Source organism: Mustela lutreola, chromosome 4 (genome assembly GCF_030435805.1).
Source record: "Mustela lutreola isolate mMusLut2 chromosome 4, mMusLut2.pri, whole genome shotgun sequence".
Taxonomy (NCBI): domain Eukaryota; kingdom Metazoa; phylum Chordata; class Mammalia; order Carnivora; family Mustelidae; genus Mustela; species Mustela lutreola.
Genome location: NC_081293.1, coordinates 26021353 through 26040890, shown reverse-complemented (window position 1 = coordinate 26040890; position 19538 = coordinate 26021353). Strand labels below are relative to the sequence as shown.

The 19538-nt window shown below is 56.5% G+C and overlaps 1 protein-coding gene across 1 annotated transcript; it reads left to right on the top strand.

Moving 5' to 3' along the window:
- Positions 1–4339: 4339 nt before the first annotated feature.
- Positions 4340–18935, top strand: TRIM8 (tripartite motif containing 8). The gene is made up of 6 exons (XM_059169064.1): positions 4340–5963; positions 15234–15329; positions 15662–15895; positions 16705–16736; positions 16871–16986; positions 17340–18935. The coding sequence occupies exons 1-6, from the start codon at positions 5394–5396 to the stop codon at positions 17945–17947; spliced, it is 1656 nt and encodes a 551-aa protein (XP_059025047.1). The 5' UTR covers positions 4340–5393; the 3' UTR covers positions 17948–18935.
- Positions 18936–19538: the final 603 nt, after the last annotated feature.

Below are 19538 nucleotides of genomic sequence, written 5' to 3'. Positions count from 1 at the left end.
CTTGGGGTCCTGAGACGGAATCAAATCTCGGTGATGAGTGGGGAGTCTGCTGTAAAATTCTCTCCCTCTGCCTCTCCCCTGGCTTGTGTTTGCAGGCATGTTCTCTCTCTCTCTCTCATAAATAAATAAATCCTTAATTAAAAAGAGAGAGAGAGGGATGCCTGAGTGGCTCAGTTGGTTGAGCCGCTGCCTTTGGCTCAGGTCATGATCCTAGGATCCTGGGATTGAGTCCCACATCAGGCTCCTTGCTCAGCGGGGAGCCTACTTCTCTCTCTGCCTCTATCTGCCACTCTGCCTGCTCATGTGCTCTCTCTCTCACTCGCTCTCTGACAAATAAATAAAATCTTAAAAAGAGAGAGAGAGAGAAGCATCTATAACACCTGACTGGATGGCTAAGGGAGGTGAAAGGGAGATATTAAGGTCGCTTCCCTGATCCTTGGCTTGATCACTAAGCTGCTGACAGGTCCCACTGACTGAGATGGGGGACACATGGGGTGGGGAAAATGGGCTGGAATATGAAGAGGATGATGAGTTTAGTTTCTAATACATTGAATTCAACGTGCCTGTGAGACATCCAGGGGGATGGCAGGGTTGGCTACACTGACCTGCAGCCAGGAAGGTGAATTTTCCGACCGGAGATGGTGAGTGGAGAGCCACCAGGTTACAGACAGTAGTAAAGCTTTAGGAGTGAGAGGCTTCAGGGAGCAGGTATAGATTAGTAAGAGGATAGGATGGAGTGCAGGGCTCTCAGGACTGTCAACATTTATGAGATGGAAATTGGAGAAGTTTGTGGTTAGAAAGATAAGAAAAAAACCAGAAGAGTATGATATCTTACAAGTTAAGGGGGGCGGTCTAGAAAGGTGGGGAATGTGAGGAATCCTTTAGATTATCCTGGAGGGGGGCGCCTGGGTGGCTCGGTGGTTTGGGCCGCTGCCTTCGGCTCGGGTCATGATCTCAGGGTCCTGGAATCGAGCCCCGCATCGGGCTCTCTGCTCCGCGGGAAGCCTGCTTCCCTCTCTCTCTCTCTCTCTCTCTCTGCCTGCCTCTCTGCCTACTTGTGATCTCTGTCTGTCAAATAAATAAATAAAATCTTTAAAAAAAAAAAAAAAAAAAAGATTATCCTGGAGGGCATTGGTGAGGAAGCCAGAGAAGGACCCTCCAACAACTCCAAACTAGACTTTATTGTTTCTCTGTACCATCTTTAGAGCATGTGATTAAGGATTAGGCTTGGAAGCCATTTTCTCCTTGTTTGTTAATTCAGACATGCAGGCATTCATTTATTCATTCATTCAACAAAAGATCTCCCATGCGGGGTGGGGGGAATGCAAAGGGCTGAAGACACAGGGGCTCTGTCATTGGAGGGCCCACATTAGCCCCCCAGTCAGGAATAAGGAGACAGGATTCCTAGAGCAGCGAGGCCCTCTGGTTTTATGGAAGGATCAGGGACCCACTGGTTACTCTGAATTGGATTTGAATCTCAGTTCTATTCAGAACTGAATAGAATAAGCGAGCAACTAGTATACAAATGCGTGAGAATGGAATAGAACTGAGTGATGTGAACTGAGTGATCGAACTGAGCTGATGACTCCAAAATCTATAATCGCAGTACAAACGTTCCCCCAGCTTTGTATATACGATTGTCTTTGCAACATCGCCACTGGGATATCGGAGGCAACTCAAATTTAACTTAGAGCTACTGAAAAATCTCCCCACCCAAGCTCATTCTCTTCAATTCTCTCCTTCTTGGTGTGTGCTACCACCATGCAGACTTGCTGAGGGACAACTCCTCTAAGACTCACTTAAAAACATTTTGGAGGGATAAAAAATAATATATACCTAGTAACATTTTGAAAGTTCAAAAGGACATACTATATACAGTGATAAGCACACCTTGATCCCATTCCTATCCCATTCCTATTAACGTGTTGATTCCTCTCCACCCCATCTCTAATCCTTATCTAGTCCTGTTGACACTACTTCCAGAATTTATCCCAAATCTGAGGGCTTCTCATAACCATCTTCAAGTCTTACCATGACCTAGAAGACCCTGCATGTTCTGTCCCCTACTTGTCTTCTCCCTTGGAGGGCCTCTTTCTGCCCTGGAGCATGCCTAATCTGTTGCTTTCTCATTTGTTTCTTCTTCTGACTGAAGCACTTTTTCCCAGGGTTGTTAATGGCCTGATGACTCCTGAATATTCAGGTCTTGGCTCAGATGTCACTTTTCTGAGGAGCCCTGTGTGAGCCCCTTACTCTCTATCACAGAAATTATCCTGTATATGCAACACTAATATTTATATATATTATAAAATAACAGTATTTATGATAGGATTATATTAGTATTAATCATTATTATCATTATTATTAGGTATATGTTCTCCAGGGAATCCCAGGGCCCAGAAAAATGCCTGGCACTTCCAGGCTTTTGTTAAAATATTTGTTAACGGACCCATCGACCTCCAGCAGATTACTCCACTTCTTTAAGTCTTCATTCCCTTATTAATAGAGAAGGGATTACAATGCCTATTTTGCTTGGTAGTTTTAAGTGTCAGATATGTGGGGGAAAGTATTAAGGACATGGGGAAATAGCCAGGTGAACCTTTACAGTTCCCTGTTCACTTACATCAGACCGAAGGAGCAGACTGATAAACCCTTCCTTTCCTCCCAGGTAAAAAGAGCTACGGGTGAAAATGCCCAAGAAGAGGTGGTCCCACTACGCAGCGGCATCATCGCCGTTTTAAGTAGCGCGGAACTCTCCTCCCACCCTAGTGTTTAATGTACCGAAGTAAGTGCAAGTCACGTGAGGCTCTCGCGTCTGCCCCGCCCTAAAGAGGCGGAGCCTTAGCTTGGCGACCAATAGCGGGAGCAGCCTCCGGAACAGCCCCAACTCCAGACAGGAAAAAGGGGAGGAGCCGGGAGCTCCAGCAGCTGTAACAGCACTTCCGGACAATACGCCCCGCCCTTATTCCCCCCTCCCCTCCCCGTCCGTCCGGGTCTCCAGTGCCGGGTGGGCCGAACCAGCGGGTGCTGATTAAAGGCGCCGCAGTTGCGCTGCCGCTTTCTCCACCCGTCCTCCTCCCCGGCTCCCCGCCCCCTTCCCGTGTAGCGGGACCGGCCTTGATGTAGGGACACCACCCTCCGCCTGTCTCCGCTCTACCTCGAGAGTCCGGCTCACCGCAGACCCCTGCCCGCCCGCATCTCCACCCTGCCGGACGCACTCTGCTCGGAGCCCATTGTATCCCCTCGCCCCTCGCTGCAGACTCCGAGGCCAGACTGTGGCGGGAAGATCGGGGACCCCTGTGCGCCCCTCCAGCCGGTCCCACGAGCCGGGGCCCCTCCCCCGCCCGCCCTCCTTCCAAAGGCGAGGTAGCGGCGAGGGCGCCTTTCCCTCGCTGCTAAGGCGGAGGGGGCCGACTGACGGGCCGCAGGGACTCACCCCCGCCCCAGCCCCAGTCGCGCCCCCCCCCCGGCGCCCCTTTCCCAGGGGGACAGCCGGAGCCGGAGCGAGCAGAAGCAGGAAAAGAACTGCCCGGCGCGCAGATAATTTTTATTATCGAGATTATTATTAAAAGGGGGCGGGGAGCCCAGAATGCGGGGGAGGGGGCCAGAGACGCAGCTATTTTTATTAAACAGATTATTCCTGAAATAATAATACGCGCAAGATGGCTGAAGGTGGCCCTGATGAGAGTGTTGGGGTTTTTTTTCCTTTTCCTTTTTTTTTTTTTTTTTTTTTTTTTGATCTGAGGATAAAGCTCTGAGGCGACTGCCGCTGCGGAGACCCTGCCCGAAGTGCCCTCCCCTCAGTTGTGAAGCTTCGGGCGGACAAACGGACCCACAGACAGAGCGACTGGCGTGGGCCCGCCCCGGACGCGTCGCCTGGGCAGCAGCCGGGGGCCGCCGGAGCTCGCCTTTCTGTCGACTTCTTCCAATTCTAATCTTTTTTTATTTTTTGGAAAGGACCGGGGTGGGTGGAGCAGAGGTGGAGAGAAATCGGGACTTGGCATTTTCTCCTCTCTCTCTCCTAATTTAAGGGAGGCCGCCAGCCCTCCCCTTAAAAAAAAAAAAAAAAAAAAATCCCACCGAGAGAGAGAGAGAGAAAGCCCGCTGCAGGACCCTCGAGCGAGCGCGCCCGGACCCCTGGCCACCGCGGCCGCAGCCAGGAGCCCAAGATGGCTGGGCTCTGAGGGAGGCAGCCTGGCCCGGCTGGCTCGGCCCGGCCCCACCGCCGCAGGCTGGCTCCGACCGCAGCCCAGAGCCTTCCAGGCCGGAGCAGAGGCCGAGAAGAAAAGAAAGTGGGGGGGAGGGGGGCCGGGGTGGCGAAGGGGGAGGGCCGGGGCGGGGGGGGAGGGGAGGGCCGGGAGCCGAGCCTCCTGTTCATTAGCAGTTGAGAAAAATTCCTTTCTAGTTTGATCAATCCTTGTTTTCCTCGGCAGAGCCGAGGCGCCCGCCCAGCGCGGAGACCGAGAGCAGGGTCTCTCTGCGGCGGGGGCGGCGGGCGCCCGGCCTCGGGGAAGCGCAGAAGTCGCGAAGAGGGGGTCAGGCCGGAGCACCGCCGGGGCTTCTCCCTCCCTTTCTGGTTGGCTTTTTTTTTTTTTTTTCCACTTCTCTCCCTCCCCCTTCCGTTTCTATTTGTGAAGGGAGGAGGAAGGCAGAGGCGGGCTGGTGTCTCTGGCCGGGGACTGGAATTTCATCTGAATGACTGCCCCTGCGCGCACGCAGCGCCCGGGAGTCGGCCCGCCTGCGCCCCGCAGCCCGCACCCGCACCCGGCCGGCCAGCCCGGAGGCGCCTGCGCCGCGGTCCGGGGACCGCCAGCTCGCCTCGCCCGCCCGCTCCCGATCTAGCTGCCCTCGGCTCGGCCTCTCCCGCTTCCTCGGCTTCTCGGACCCCGGACGCGACGAGTGAGGTGCTGCGCGGGCGAGCCGGGAGGGAGCCCCACCGCCGCCGCCGCCGCCGCCGCGGCCGCCGGAGGAAGTGTGCGGCTCCCGGGCTCTGTCCGCTGCGGGGCGCGCCCCAATGTCAGCCGCGAAGCCGGGCGCAGGCCGCGGGCCGCCGCTGGCCTAGCCGGGCGGACGGGGGAGGAGGCGGCCTCTTATATGGAATTTGGACCCCGGCGCTCCCCTCCAGGGCTGGTGTCCCGGCCGCGGCCCTGGCGCAGTCCGCCGCCTCCCGCTAGGCGCTCGGGAGGAGGAGGAGACGCAGCCGGCTGCGCGCGCGGCAGGAGGACCGAAGCTCCCTCCTCTGGGGGGCAGGCGCGCGGAAGGTGCTGGTGACTGAGCGACTGTCGGGGCTGCCTGGGTCCGGAGCTCGGGGCTCGGTGGGCCTGCAGCTGCACGGGACGGACCCGCAGAGTTGGGCAGTGGGGGAGGCCCGCCCGGGCCCCCTGCCCGCGGCCGCCATGGCGGAGAATTGGAAGAACTGCTTCGAGGAGGAGCTCATCTGCCCCATCTGCTTGCATGTCTTCGTGGAGCCGGTGCAATTGCCGTGCAAGCACAACTTCTGCCGGGGCTGCATTGGCGAGGCGTGGGCCAAGGACAGCGGCCTGGTGCGCTGCCCGGAGTGCAACCAGGCGTACAACCAGAAGCCGGGCCTGGAGAAGAACCTGAAGCTTACCAACATCGTGGAGAAGTTCAACGCCCTGCACGTGGAGAAGCCGCCCGCGGCGCTGCACTGCGTGTTCTGCCGCCGCGGCCCCCCGCTGCCCGCGCAGAAGGTCTGCCTGCGCTGCGAGGCGCCCTGCTGCCAGTCCCACGTGCAGACGCACCTGCAGCAGCCCTCCACCGCCCGCGGGCACCTCCTGGTGGAGGCGGACGACGTGCGGGCTTGGAGCTGCCCCCAGCACAACGCCTACCGCCTCTACCACTGTGAGGCCGAGCAGGTGGCCGTGTGCCAGTACTGCTGCTACTACAGCGGTGCGCATCAGGGACACTCGGTGTGCGACGTGGAGATCCGGAGGAATGAGATCCGGGCAAGTACCCCGCACGCAAACACGCGCGCGCGCTCCCTACTGCCCGGGGACCACCCCTCCAGACAAGCTAACTCTGGTAACATCAGGCCAGAGGCCCCCTTCCAAACTCCGCTACCCTGAAAGTTTAGGGGAGGTGTCCTGGGAAGAAGCCCCTCCCCCCACCCCCCCCCACCCCCCGCTGCTTGATACGTTCCTGCACCTGCACTCCCAGGGTCTATCTTTTGAGTCATTTCTAGAATTAAGGTGAGGGATAGAGTTTGGGTGTTGCTCTTCTGTTGTGCGCGCAGCTCCCTTCCCCAGCCTTGTTTCTATGGGCCCAATGGGAAGTCACCAAGGCAGTGACCCAGGTCCTGCTTCTCCAGCTGCTGTTTATGTAATGAGTGTCCTGGAGCCGCGGCTGTGGCTGACACGATCCATGATGCTGGCATACCAATGAGGAAGTAAACAAAAGCAGCCATGTTCCTTTCAAGCCCTATTGGAAACACACTGGGGGGGGGGGGGTGGAGGGGAGCTTCCGGAGGGAGAACAGAACTCTGGTATCTATCTGGAGGAGGCCAGGACTGGCCAGCGGCCCCACTGAACAGTGTCTCAGCCATTCTGATTATTCCCAATAGCCCGCTCTTCATGTGTGAGAATCACTGCCCTCGGTGAGCCTGTGTGTGTTGCCTGCGTCCGATGAACAAACCTTGAAGTATGTGTCTTCACCACCCTGAGCCCTTTTCTCCCAGCCCAGCCCTCTATCACAGCCCTCCCACATTTGGGGAGGGGAAGTGGGAGACGGAAAAAGAATCCTGTGGGTTTAAGGTTGAGCTGCCTTGCAATCTGGTTTCAGGCAGCTGGCTCCCCTGGGCTGCCGGCTGGGTGATTACGGAACCGCGGTCCCCTCCCATTGTATACACCCGGCTGCAGCAGCCAATGTCAAAACCGCCTTCCCCCTCAGGCCTCTGGGCCTGGCTTTGGAGCTGGACTGAGGCAATACTTCCGTCCCCTTCAGTGGAGGGGGGCTCCTCCTCGGTCCCTCCCAGGTCCCCTGGCTTTCAGGGTTGAGTCATACCAGAAGGAAGGGGTTGGCCTGAGACTGAGCCATCTCGAAGCCCCAGCTTGGAGCCTGGGTGTGATATCATGGGGGTGAGGTTGGGCTTTGGTTGGACCGGGAGTGTTTGCTGGGTGCCCCCCCCCCCCCCAGGCTGGTCGAGGCCAGTGGGGAGCTTGGGTATGAGGAAGCTCTGAGCAGGGGACGGTTGTGGACGAGAGCTGTTTCCTGGGGGTGGGGCGGGGGGAGCCAGTCAGAATGAGTCACTGTTTAGCAATTAAAAAACATACACATACAACTAACAAAAGGCAGGAGGGCCGCCACAGGCTGAAGGCAGGGATAACAAATAAAATTTACTGTATAATTAGTTTCCAATCGGATGGGCTAGCTCTGGGTTTTTGTACCAGGACAGGACCTCTGGTTTCTTAAAGGAAGTGGAGGGGATGGAGAGAGGAGCCATTCTCTCCCCTCCCCGGGAGTTGGGAAACAGAAGCCCAGGGGAAGCTGATGAGCCCCTGGTGTCCACCCCCAACTCAGGGCAGGCAGAGTCCAGACTTTTCTCAGTATTGGGAAGCTGCTGCTGTTAATAAAGATGGAAAGGCCAGGAGAGGAGGAGAGAGCGCAGAGGCAGGAGGAAGGAGCGCTGTCCAGTTCCCTGTCCTGGGATTGGCAGCAGAAAAAGTGACCGGAAGGAAAAGTCAGAGATGTGGCTGAAAGGAACCGGGGAGGGGGCAGCAGCCGGGGTGATAAGTGAATGTGTGCCTGCACCCACGCTTTTGCTCTTAACTGTGTCTGAGTGCTAGGGGTGCTTTTCATTTGGGTGGGGAGAAAACGTAATTGTGCCTGATACGGTAGTAGGAGGGTATCTTTTGATGTGTGTCTGTGTGTGCAGGCGTCTTAGACTGCTTTGCCCTTAAATGCACCTGTCTCTTATCTGTACAGTCGGGGACTGGGGAGGAGGGGGATGTGGTTTGCCCCTGCATGCAGAGTGTACTCTGGGGTTCCCACCAGCAGGTCCCTGATCCTGGCTCATGGAAGGAACTGGATGGGAAGGAAGCGCTGAACTTTCGTCAGCAGCTGTGTGCGTGCATGTGTGTGCCTGTGTGTGTGTGTGTGTTCATGTGTTCATTTTTGCTCCTGGTGCGGGCAGGCTCACAAATAGTGGGGTTGCTTCAGGGCCAGATGTGCAATTCTGTGCGCTCAGCATCTGTGCCCAGCGGCCTGAGTCTCATCCCCCTCCTGGTGCCCCCTCCCTAGCCCTCCAGATCTCTCCGGTGACCCGGGGCACTCTAGTTGGAAACCCTTCAATAGGCCAGGGCCACTCACTGTGAGTTGGACTTTTTTTTATTGAATGTGGAGGAAGAGGGGCCTCACCCTCAGGGGCTGGGAAGAGCTGTGGGGGAACCTGAATGGAAGAACCCGGTGTGCCTTGTCCATACTCCAGCCAGGGGGCGGGGCCTTTCCCTGGGCCTCTTTTTCCCTTGCCTGAGGGCCTCTGCTGACTCCGCGGATGGAGAGAGCAACAGAATGCTCTGGGATGTAGGAGCAGATGTATGGAGACCTGGCGCATGCCTTCAAGTACAGCCCCTCTTCTTGTGCTTCCGCTTCTGTCCTCCCCTTCTGTCCTCCCCGGGCAGGAGGGGACGGTGGGGGGGCCCGCTGAAATGCCCTACTGGCCACAAATAGGAAATGGATCACCCTCTCCCTGGTGGCCACAGTCCCATACTCAGAAGCACCCATAGGAGGGTGGGCCAGTCATCCGGAGCAGGGGCCCAGTGGGAAGGCAGGCCGGGCTTCTCTCCAGCCTGGAGAGTACCAGGGGACCCAGAGTCAGCCTGCCAACTCTGTTGCTCCACTCTGTCCTTGGGAAGCCAGTGTACGCCCCATTGCCCTGAAGCCTTGGTATATACTGGGTGAGCCCCAAAGACCCCTCTGGGATGGGCCTAGACCCCTTTGGGGTCCTGAGAGGCTAAATTCCCATAATTGGGATATCCAGGTAGGTTTGAGCCTGGCAGTGGTAGGTGGTGAATCCCTCTTCCAGCCCCCTGGTTTAGGGGTTCATCTGAGCAATACGGAACTGGGGTAAGCTGGGAGCATCCCTACCTCATAACCATCTTCAACCTGGAAAGAAAACCCAAGATAAGGCCTACATACATGTCTGAGGAGCTAGTCAGGGTGTCTTGGTGTGTGTGTGTGTATGTGCCTGTGTTCAGGTCATAGTGTGCCTCTGTGGCATTTCTAGGACCCCAGATCAAAGCTGGAAATGTTGCCAGAATCCTTTTCCTTGCTTCTTTTAGGTTTAGTGTCGAGAGGAGATGTTCTCTGGGGAGGGCCTGGGGATCCCATTGCTCAGGGCAACTTGGGGTTTGTAGCTGCTAGAGGTGAGGTTACGCGGCTCACATGGCCCCCAGGCTGGAGGGCTTGCACTAGGACCCTGGAGCGGATCTGATGTTGGCCCCACATGTTTATCTCTGGGTAGGCTGTGGGAGCTAGGGGCTGCCCCAGCCCAGCCCAACTGAGGCAACTCGAGGCTCTGCTGCTCCCTCCTCCCCTGACCCTACTCCTGACCTCCCAGGTCTAGGGGTAGCTGGGGTGTGTGGGGGGTGCCCCTTGAGGAGCCTGAGTCTGCAAGGAATGTGGGCCCTGGGTCCCAGGCAAAGGCCCAGGCCCCACCTCCATGCCAGGATCCTGCTGACACAGCCCGGCAACTGTCCCGCACACCCCGTGGATTGCTCTGCCTCCCTCGGCCCTGGGTGGCTGTGCAGGCATTCTGTCTGCAGATGTGTGTGCGCGTGTGCGTGTGTAACCAGCGTGTCGGGTTGTGTCTCTCACCATGTGACTGATTTGCTGTATCTCCCACGTGTCTCTCCGAGGAAGTACCGTGTGAGTGACTGACTTGGCTGCGTGGCCGTCTTGTGTGTGGCTGCGGGGTCAGGAAGGTGTTTGGGTGCACGTCCCTGAGCAAGGCGGATGGCCGCGTGTCTTGCCTGCCGGGTACCTGGGGCTGGGAGTTGAGTGGCTCCGCAGGACCGTCCGCCCCGTGCTGCTGGCACGCGGCTGCCTGCGCCAGCTCTGAGTCCTGTGTGACTTTCTCAACTGGTGGGGGTGTTGCGGAGGGGCTGGAAAGAGGGAATTCACCAAAGCGGGAGCTTGCTGCCCGAGGCGGGCATTGGAGGCCAAGGTCCGGGCAGGTTCTGCCAGGCTGTGTTGAAGGCCTTGTGGGTGGGCAGAGGCAGAAGGTGGGCCCGGCTTGGGCCCCTGCCCTGGACAGAGCAGGCAGGCCTGGCTGGCCTCATCGCTGGCTCTGGGAAAGCCTTCCTTCCCGGCTGGCCTGGCATTCAAGCCCAGACAAAGGGGGGCTTTCTCTCTCGCCTCTTTGTTCTGCTGCCCCAGAGCGCTGCTCTCTGCATGGCAAAAGCTAATTCCACTCTGCAGCTGGGAAACCTTCTCTGGGGTCTGCCGGGGCTTGTCTCCGAACTGCCGCTGCTCTCCTCACCCAGCTCCTGCCCTGCAGCCTCGGCTCTCGGTGTGCTGGTTGCCTCTGCCCCCCACCCCCGGGAGTTTGTCAACCGGCTAGCCCGAGGCAGGGGCTGAGGCCTGGACAGGGGCATCTAGGGCAGGCAGCAGCTGCTCTGAAACCAGGGAGAGTGGAGGCCAGCGTACTCCTGGGAAGAGGGCTTCAGGGAGAGAGTCGGGGAGGTGGGGTGCAGGCGTGGCAGCCTGGGAAGGAGGCTAGGATAGGGTAGCCCTGCGCAGAGGCTGCTGCCGGAGTTGGAGCTGGGATGAGTGCTCTCCGGACAGGGGCCTGAGCAGAGAAAGGTGTGCAGCTGCCCCGGTCCCTCTTCTCGCCCCCCTGCCTCTCCCTGCCTCCACCACTACCACAGGGGTGGCTGGTCCCAGCCCTGGCCCTGTTAGAAAACCGTGGTCCTGCCTCTGGCCCAGCCCCTGGGGCCCTGTTCCCTCCTGACCTTGCTTCTCTTCAAGGTTGACTTGAGGGTTTTATTATTATTATTTATTAACTTTTATGCAGCCTAGAGGCCCCTGGCCTCACCCGTCTGCCCAGTCCAGTCTGGCGTCGGAAATACCAGCTGGGCCTGACCAGTTAGACTCCAGAGGGGTGTGAGGCTTTCCTGGGGCAGGAACAGAAGGAGCTAGAAGTGCCCCCTCTCTGAGTCGGGAGGGGCACCAGAGGGAGCAGCTCAAGGCAGAGTCTGAAACCCTGTGCGGCAGGATGTTCTGGGGCCTGCTTCTCCTCCTCCCTGCCAGGTGTGAGGGGATGGGAATGGAGTGCCCCCCGAGGCTTTCTGATGCTTCTGCCCTCACAGGCCCAGGAGCAGACCACAAAAGGCCTAAGGGGCAGGGCCAGGAGTGAGCAGGTTCCATCAGGGCGGGGTGGGTGAGTAGAGCTGGGCCTAGTACTGTTCCTTCTCCCTCCTGCCAGAGGTCTGGGCCCTCCAGCCCCGCTGCACCAGACCCTCCGGTCCCCGCTCTGCTCTGCTCTGCTCCTGTACCTGCGCCCTTGAAGTGTGCCACAGTCCAGGTGACTCACTACGGGCTGGGAGCAGTTCATAAAGTGCCTCCCCCGCCCCCTGCGTTGGGAGCCCATGCTCTGAATTAAGCGGGAAAATCTGGTCCTATCTCTCAGCTGTGTGTTTTTCCCAGGTGGAAAGTGGGGCCTCAGCCCTCAGCTATTTCCTGGACCTTGGGACTGAAAGAGACTGCCGATAGCGGGGGGGGGGGGGGGGGGGGGGTCAGTCTTGCTTCCTGTCTCCCATCTTCCAGCTTCTCGGTAACCCAATTCAGTCATTGAGGTGAGGGCTACGGAAGAGGCAGCAAGTAGATATTCCTGTCCCTTCCCCTAGTTTCCCAGTTTCCCAGGGCCTGAGGTAACAGTGATCCCCGCAACCCCTGCCTCCCCCCAGGTTTTAAGTCTGTAGCAGGATTAAGATCAGTGGGCCTCAAGGGAGGGCAGTTCTGCAAGGGTGAGCTGGCCAGCATGGGGCCCTGGGCCCCCCTCCCAGCCCTCCGTGATGACTGGCAACCCTTGGCCAGTTTCCTTCCCATTTCTGCCCCTTCCCCTACCTACCCCTGCAACAGAGACAGGAGCTCCATGGCCTCTGCACTGGAGGAGGGGGAAGTAAAACCCAGGCACCTGCCAGAGAGTGTGGCCATTGCCTTGCTGGGCATGCAAGATCCCAGAGTAGAAGCACTGCCAGGAAAGGCTCTGAGAGAAGCCTAGAAGAGGGACAAGGCTGAGCTCTGCCCCTAGGACTGGACGGGGGGTGGCTCCTTTGGCTCTTCCCTGAGGAGTCAGCTAAGAATTCCTTGAAGGGGTTCCTGGTGGGTGGGAGAGGGGCTTCCCACTGCTCTGGAGGGTGGGGGTGTAACAGCCCCCCTTCCAGGCCTCATGGATAAATTGGTCTGAGAACCTACCCCAGGCTGCCTCTTTCCTGCCCCTCATTGGGCTCAGCCCCAGGTGTGTCCCTGATTGGATGCCGATGGGTTTGGTCTTGGGAAGTAGTTAGGCAGGGAGACCACGGTGTGTGAGTGTAAGACTGGGCATGCAGATATCCTGAGCACGGAAAAGACGAGCGGCCAGGAATCTGAGACACGTCTGGAAGGGGGTGCCCTGTTCTCTGAATGTGGGTGTGAGGCAGCCAGAAGGCAACAATTTGGGGCCAGTCTTATAGACCCTCATGTTCCTGAAGGGGAGTCCTGGTGACCTTGCGTTCATGACAGGCCTCTCCTAATTGTCTGGGGCCCTCAGGGGGCCCAGCCTTCACTGTGTAGGGGCTGGATGCAAGTATGTGTGTAGCCGTGTGCAGCAGTCGCATGAGGGGGGCCCAGGCCCAGATTGTTCTGGGCAGTGCTGCAGGGTCGCTGCCTGCCCTCTTCCTATAGCTGTGGGCAGTTTCCCAGGGGGGATGCGCGACTACCTCTTTCTGCCCAGCTGTGTTTCCCACAGGTTCTGACTCTGAGGCTCACAGCAGACCCCTATGTGTGTTGGACCTGTGCAGGGACTTCCTGGAAGGACAAAGTGCTGGGGGCAGGGCAAAGTCTCCTGGGGCTGGTTCTTAGAGGTCCAGTCCTAGGTCAGTGGTCAAGTTGTTGAAGTGGGGGCAGGGCAGGTGGACCCCCACCTTCTCCAGATTAAAAGCTGAGAGCCTTCCCCCACCACCTCCTCTTGTCCCCCAGGTCCTGGTTTTTGTTTCCAGGGCAGATACCAGCTCACAGCAAGGTTGCCAACACCCTTGCTGGACTTGGTTTCCCCAAATGTAAAATGGGTTGGAGGAGCCAGGAAGGGACGGGTGGCAGCTTGTCTCTAGGAAACCAGGTAGGCCTGGGTGAAGAGTGGGGGTCATAGGCTGAACTTGAGGATCTCTGAGGCCCACACAGAGGAAGAAAAAGAACCACTCCTTGTAGGGTGGACACTGCAAACCCTGTTCTGTGCCGCCTGCTTTGCAAACCTTACATTGTAGCAAAACCACGGCCTTGTTCAGTCAGTCAGTCTGCTCGGCATCCGTAAGGAGCTGTGGCCCCTGTGTGGCCTGGCCAAGAAGGGAGGTGGAAAAGAGCAGCAAAACCTTATTTTCAGCAGGCCTGGAGCTTTCCAGGGAGTTGGGACCATACTGTGCAAGGCTGACTACGGAATAGTGTTGTCGTGTAGATGTTTCTGTGATCGTGGCCATGTTTGGTGCATGTAGTGTCCAGTACCCGAGCCACTAGCTCCAGGTAGCTAGTGAGCACTCGAACCTGAGGCTGGCCCAACTGGAGAACTGATGTTTGACTGAATTTATTTCCATTCACTTCAATTTAAATAACCACATGTGACTCGCAGCTGCCATACCGCACAGCACAGCGACAGAGGAGAGGCACAACATGACAGTCCACTATCGGCCCACAGCACAAACATCGAGCATGGGCCATAGGAAGTTTCCTAAGTCGTTGGGCTTCAGTTGGGCCTTGAAGGATGGACAGAGGGAGGAAGGAGGCCCCATGTCCGCAGCGTGCAGGGAATTCCCATGTGCAGGGAGCCTTGGGGACGAGAGCAGTCCACCTGGCTGGGTGAGTCACGTTGTCAGAAAGCCTCTGTGGCCAAAGTGCTGGAAAGAGGGCGTCATTGAGGGTTCTTGAGCAGGAGGAGACCATGTTGGAAGAGGCATGTCTAGTGAGAAAAGAGGAAAGGCTGGGTGGAACAGCCAGGTTAGGCTGTCAGGAGATGGAGGGCTGAGAAGAAGAGCAGCTTGGTCTGGCACCTTCCAGTAAAGTGGCCTTGCATTCTTTTTTTTTTTTTTTTTTTTTTTTTTTTTTTTTAAAGATTTATTTATTTATTTGACAGAGAGAGATTACAAGTAGGCAGAGAGGCAGTCAGAGAGAGGAGGAAGCAGGCTCCCCGCTGAGCAGAGAGCCCGATGCGGGACTCGATCCCAGGACCCTGAGATCATGACCTGAGCCGAAGGCAGAGGCTTAACCCACTGAGCCACCCAGGCGCCCAAGTGGCCTTGCATTCTTTGGAAATCCAGAGTCTTCCTTCCACCTGGGTCTGGCTGACAGCCTGAGAGAGAGAGAGCTAGCAAGGGCTTAGAAGCCTAGCTCTCAGCATCAAGAGCAAAGGAAGGGGTAGCCCTTGATGCCCCCAAGTGCAGTAAGGCAAGTATAGGGTGAGATTTGTGGATCAGGCCAGAAGGCCTGTATGACTTCGGAAGCTTGTTTGCCCTCTGCATCTTAGGGCTCTCATCTCTAAGATGGAGCTCTCCAGAGAGAGGCTGCCTGCCTTGTATGAGAACAGACCCTACCGCCAGATCACCTGGGTTTGTATCCCAGCTCCAACATTTACTAGCTGTGTGACTTTGGATGAATTGCTTAATCTCTCTGGTTTCCTCTTCTCTGAAATGAGGATAATAATAGTACTTAACTCACAGCATTACTGGGATGATTAGATAAGTCTATACAGGAAAAGCACTTAGAGCAGGGGCTGGCCTGACCCTGCCCTCAGAAAGCTCATGGTTTAGATATGTGTGGGAAGCTATTCCAGGGAACAGGCTGGCCAGACAGCTGTCACCAGGCCCCTGGGATTGCGTGGGGGCCAGAAAGGGCTAGATGGCAGAAATTTAGGCCATCCGAGTCACTCTATAGGATGAGTCTGTTCTATAGAGGGAAGGGTGGTGCTCCCCCATCCTTGGTAAGGAATAGAGCTGCAGCCCCCTCTGACGCCCCTTCCTCACCTGTCCCTGCAGAAGATGCTGATGAAGCAGCAGGACCGTCTGGAGGAGCGAGAGCAGGACATCGAGGACCAGCTCTACAAGCTTGAGTCAGACAAGCGCCTGGTGGAGGTAGCTAAGCCCAAGCCCATGGTATGGGGTGGGTAGGCCTGGGTGCAGGGCCTCTGGCTGGTTCCTTATTTGGGCTAGGATCTGTTGTGTGGTCGACTCCATGCCAGAACCCCTAGGTCAGTTACTCGGTGGATGAGCCCCTCCCAGGGCCAGGGGTAGCTGGCCCAGAGCCCTGTGCTACCAGCAGGTCAGACCCTGCTCTTGGGAGCCTTGGGCAGCCTCGGGGTGGGGGCGTCCCAGACTCTGCCATCCAGGATGTGAGAGAGGCAGTAGCAGCAGCTGGAGGTCCCCAGCACTCACCGCCCACCTGCTCGCACCCCCCGTGCCTGCAGGAGAAGGTGAGCCAGCTGAAGGAGGAGGTGCGGCTACAGTATGAAAAGCTGCACCAGCTGCTGGACGAGGACCTGCGGCAGACGGTGGAGGTCCTGGACAAGGCCCAGGCCAAGTTCTGCAGCGAGAACGCAGCGCAGGCGCTGCACCTCGGGGAGCGCATGCAGGAGGCCAAGAAGCTGCTGGGCTCCCTGCAGCTGCTCTTCGACAAGACAGAAGACGTCAGCTTCATGAAGGTGGGCTGGGGCCGGGACCGGCTGCTGGGCCCTGGGCTCATGCCTCAGTTGGAGTCAGCCTTCCTTGGCTCCCCGGCGAGTGTCTCACAGCAGTATGTTCACAGGGTTTTGGAACCGGAGCCTGCGTTGCTTCAGAGCCCTCCCACCCCTGCTCTTTTTAGCTTCGTGAGCTGGGGAGTGGATCATAGATATGCTCTGTACCTGGGTTTCCTCACTAATAAAATGGGGCTCATAAGACAGAGCAACCTACTGTCCTCTATCCACAATTCCAAATTTTAAAAGCCTCTGAACACTAGTAGAAAGAATTCTGACAACTCATTTTACAGGAAAAATTGACCTGAACTCATGTTGGCAATATATGGTCTTTATCTTGCTTGATACAAGGATTCAAACATTTGACTGCAGGAATGTTGATGCATTAAGACAATGGTATCCTACTGGGGATCATATGTACTATATAGTACAGGCACCATAGTCCTCTTCTAAAATCCAGCAAATTCCAAATTCCAAGACGCATCTGGCCCCAAGGATTTCTGATAAAGGACTGATGAGTACCTCTAATGTCTTCCTCCCAGGGGAGTTGTGTAGTTAAAATGATGGACGTATGGAAATCACTTGCATGTTTATCACATAGTAAGTACTCAATAAATGTCAGGTCTTCGTATTTTGTAGAAATGGAGACACTCCCCTCCCCCCTTGGCAGCACACTTTGGCTGGAATCAGATGGTCAACCCTGCCTGGGGAGAGGGAGAATGGGGAGGCTCTCCCATGTTGCCTTTCTACTGACAAACTCTGTTCTCTCCCCCTAGAACACCAAGTCTGTGAAAATCCTGATGGACAGGTGAGCAGACGGCCACTGGCCCCCAGGGGAGCACATCTGGGGGAGGGCAGGGAGGGCCAGGCCCACTGGGGGGAGGTAGGGCAGGCTCACCGGTGATACCTCCTCACAGCAGATGCCCCGTCCACTGCCCCCAGGACCCAGACCTGCACGGGCAGCAGCCTTTCTCCCCCTAAGATCGGCCACCTGAACTCCAAGCTCTTCCTGAATGAGGTGGCCAAGAAGGAGAAGCAGCTGCGGAAGATGCTAGAAGGTGAGGGTGGTATCCTCAATGGAAAAGAGAGAGCCCTTTGGGCAGGGAGGAATGCCAGAGCCTTCTCTCTGAGAGGCAGCATGGCCTAGTCAGATAGACTTTTCTTCCTATCCTGGCTTTGCCACTTCTAGCTATTTGGACCTTGGGAAAAGCCATCTTTCCTCCCTAAACTTCAGTTTCTTCAGCTGTAAAATGGGCATAATAACAGTATCCACCTGCTAATGGGGTAGGTAGCGTTGACCAAGACAGTGCATGATGTGATGAGCTTGCTTCTTTAGATAGAAAGTGGGGAGAGGCGGCCTGGGTTGCTTGGGATGGGAGCTTTGGCGACTTTTGCCCCAAACTCTCCACAGGCCCCTTCAGCACACCGGTGCCCTTCCTGCAGAGCGTCCCCCTGTACCCTTGTGGCGTGAGCAGCTCTGGGGCGGAAAAGCGCAAGCACTCAACGGCCTTCCCTGAGGCCAGTTTCCTAGAGACGTCGTCAGGCCCCGTGGGCAGCCAGTATGGGGCAGCGGGCACAGCCAGCGGCGAGGGCCAGTCAGGGCAGCCCCTGGGGCCCTGCAGCTCCACGCAGCACTTGGTGGCTCTGCCGGGCGGCGCCCAACCAGTGCATTCAAGTCCTGTGTTCCCCCCATCACAGTATCCCAATGGCTCCGCCACCCAGCAGCCCATGCTCCCCCAGTATGGCGGCCGCAAGATTCTCGTCTGTTCTGTGGACAACTGTTACTGTTCTTCCGTGGCCAACCATGGTGGCCACCAGCCCTACCCCCGCTCCGGCCACTTTCCCTGGACAGTGCCCTCGCAGGAGTACTCACACCCGCTCCCGCCCACACCCTCCGTCCCCCAGTCCCTTCCTGGCCTGGCGGTCAGAGACTGGCTCGACGCCTCCCAGCAGCCTGGCCACCAGGATTTCTACAGGGTGTATGGGCAGCCATCCACCAAACACTACGTGACGAGCTAACGCCACGCAGGCAGTGGGGTGCTGGGGAATCTTCCCCCCCAGCCCCCCAGTGGCTCGGGAATTACTCATCCAGAGACCTGCCCTTCTACCTTCCTGTCTTCCCTCCCTTCCTCCTTCGTCCCCCCAAGTCTTTTCCTTTTGGATTTTGTTTTGTTTGGGGCTTTGTTTTTGATTTTTTTTTTTTTTTTTTTTTTTTTTAATGAATCTCCTGGACGCAGAGGTGATAGTGAGAGCTGGCCTGGGCTGGGCTGCAGGTGGCCCAGGAGTTGGGAAAACGTCTACTTCAAGGCATTGAGCTCTCTCTCTGTCTCTCCTTTTTTCTCCCACTCCTTTCCCTTCCTACCCCTGTGGCTGGAAGGAGCCTCAGCTTCCCCTTGGGGGATCCAGCCCTCCTCACCCAGCCCTGGGAGGAAGGACCAGTGGTGCCCAGTGGCCCGCTTCTCCTCTCATTTTTCTTTTGGGCAGTTTGATCACTGAGCAAGAAATGACCTGTAGATTGTGGGGCTTTTTTTTTTTTTTTTTTTTTTAAATTTTTTTAAAAAACCAAGAATGATTTCTCCTGCTTCCTTCTTCTCAACATCCTCCCAGATGGAGTTCAAAGGCCACTTCTCAAGCAGCTTTTGGCACCTTCAGCCTCAGAGTGGAATCTTAAAGACAGGAACCCCATGTCCAGGAAAGGGGAAAAGGAACTTTGCCAATGATAGTGACCACAGCAAAAGCAAATAATAATAATATTAATAATAATAAAGAGAAATAAAAGAAATAATAAAATAAAAAACCATAGCACAGCCCTTGTTGAGGTCAGTGGGGGAGGAGCGGCTTCCCTAAGTTGGGTCCTTGCCTGGATTTTGACACAGCATCTTCCTGTAGTGAGCACTTTGTATGAATCGTGGACTTCCTGTTCTCAAGGCGCAGGTATTTATTCTGTAATCTGTCTAGAGCACACACCGAAAGCCAACCTTCTAATAAACGTAATGGCGCAGTCCCACTCCCTGCCTCGCCTCTTACCCCTCACTCCCCCAGGCCTAGGGTCTTCAGGTGTTGGTTCAAGAAAGGGCACCGAGGGATGGAAGCCCCTGACTTCCTCGCCTTGGTTCTGTGCTCCGTCTAGACAGTTCCAGGCCTGTGAGTATCAGTTTATCAGGCACTAACTACATCTCCTGTCAGCCTTGGGTTCATTTGACAAATATTTGCTGAGCGAGGGCCTCCCAGGCCCAGCCCCCTGCTTCATAGGTCCTGGCATCTCTTTGAGGTTCTGCCAGAATGTTCTTAGCTAGAACAGACAAAGGAAGAAATACCTTTCTGTGAGTCTTGCAAAATTACCTGCTTCAGTCTACAAATATTTAATAAGCACATGCTAAGTGCCAGGCACTGTGCAGGGCTGTGGGCATAAAACAGAGCAGACCTTCTTTTTGTAATTTAGTCTAAGTGGGCCTTGGCCCCCATTAGGGGAGTCACTCAGCTCCACACTTCTAGTGGTGACTTGGGCCCCGGCCCTTGCCCCTGCGTATGAGCCAAGAGCAGGCAGGAAAATATTTGGCTCTGAGAGGCATGGAGGTAGGGTAGCAAGGTGAAGAAGACATTCTGCCCT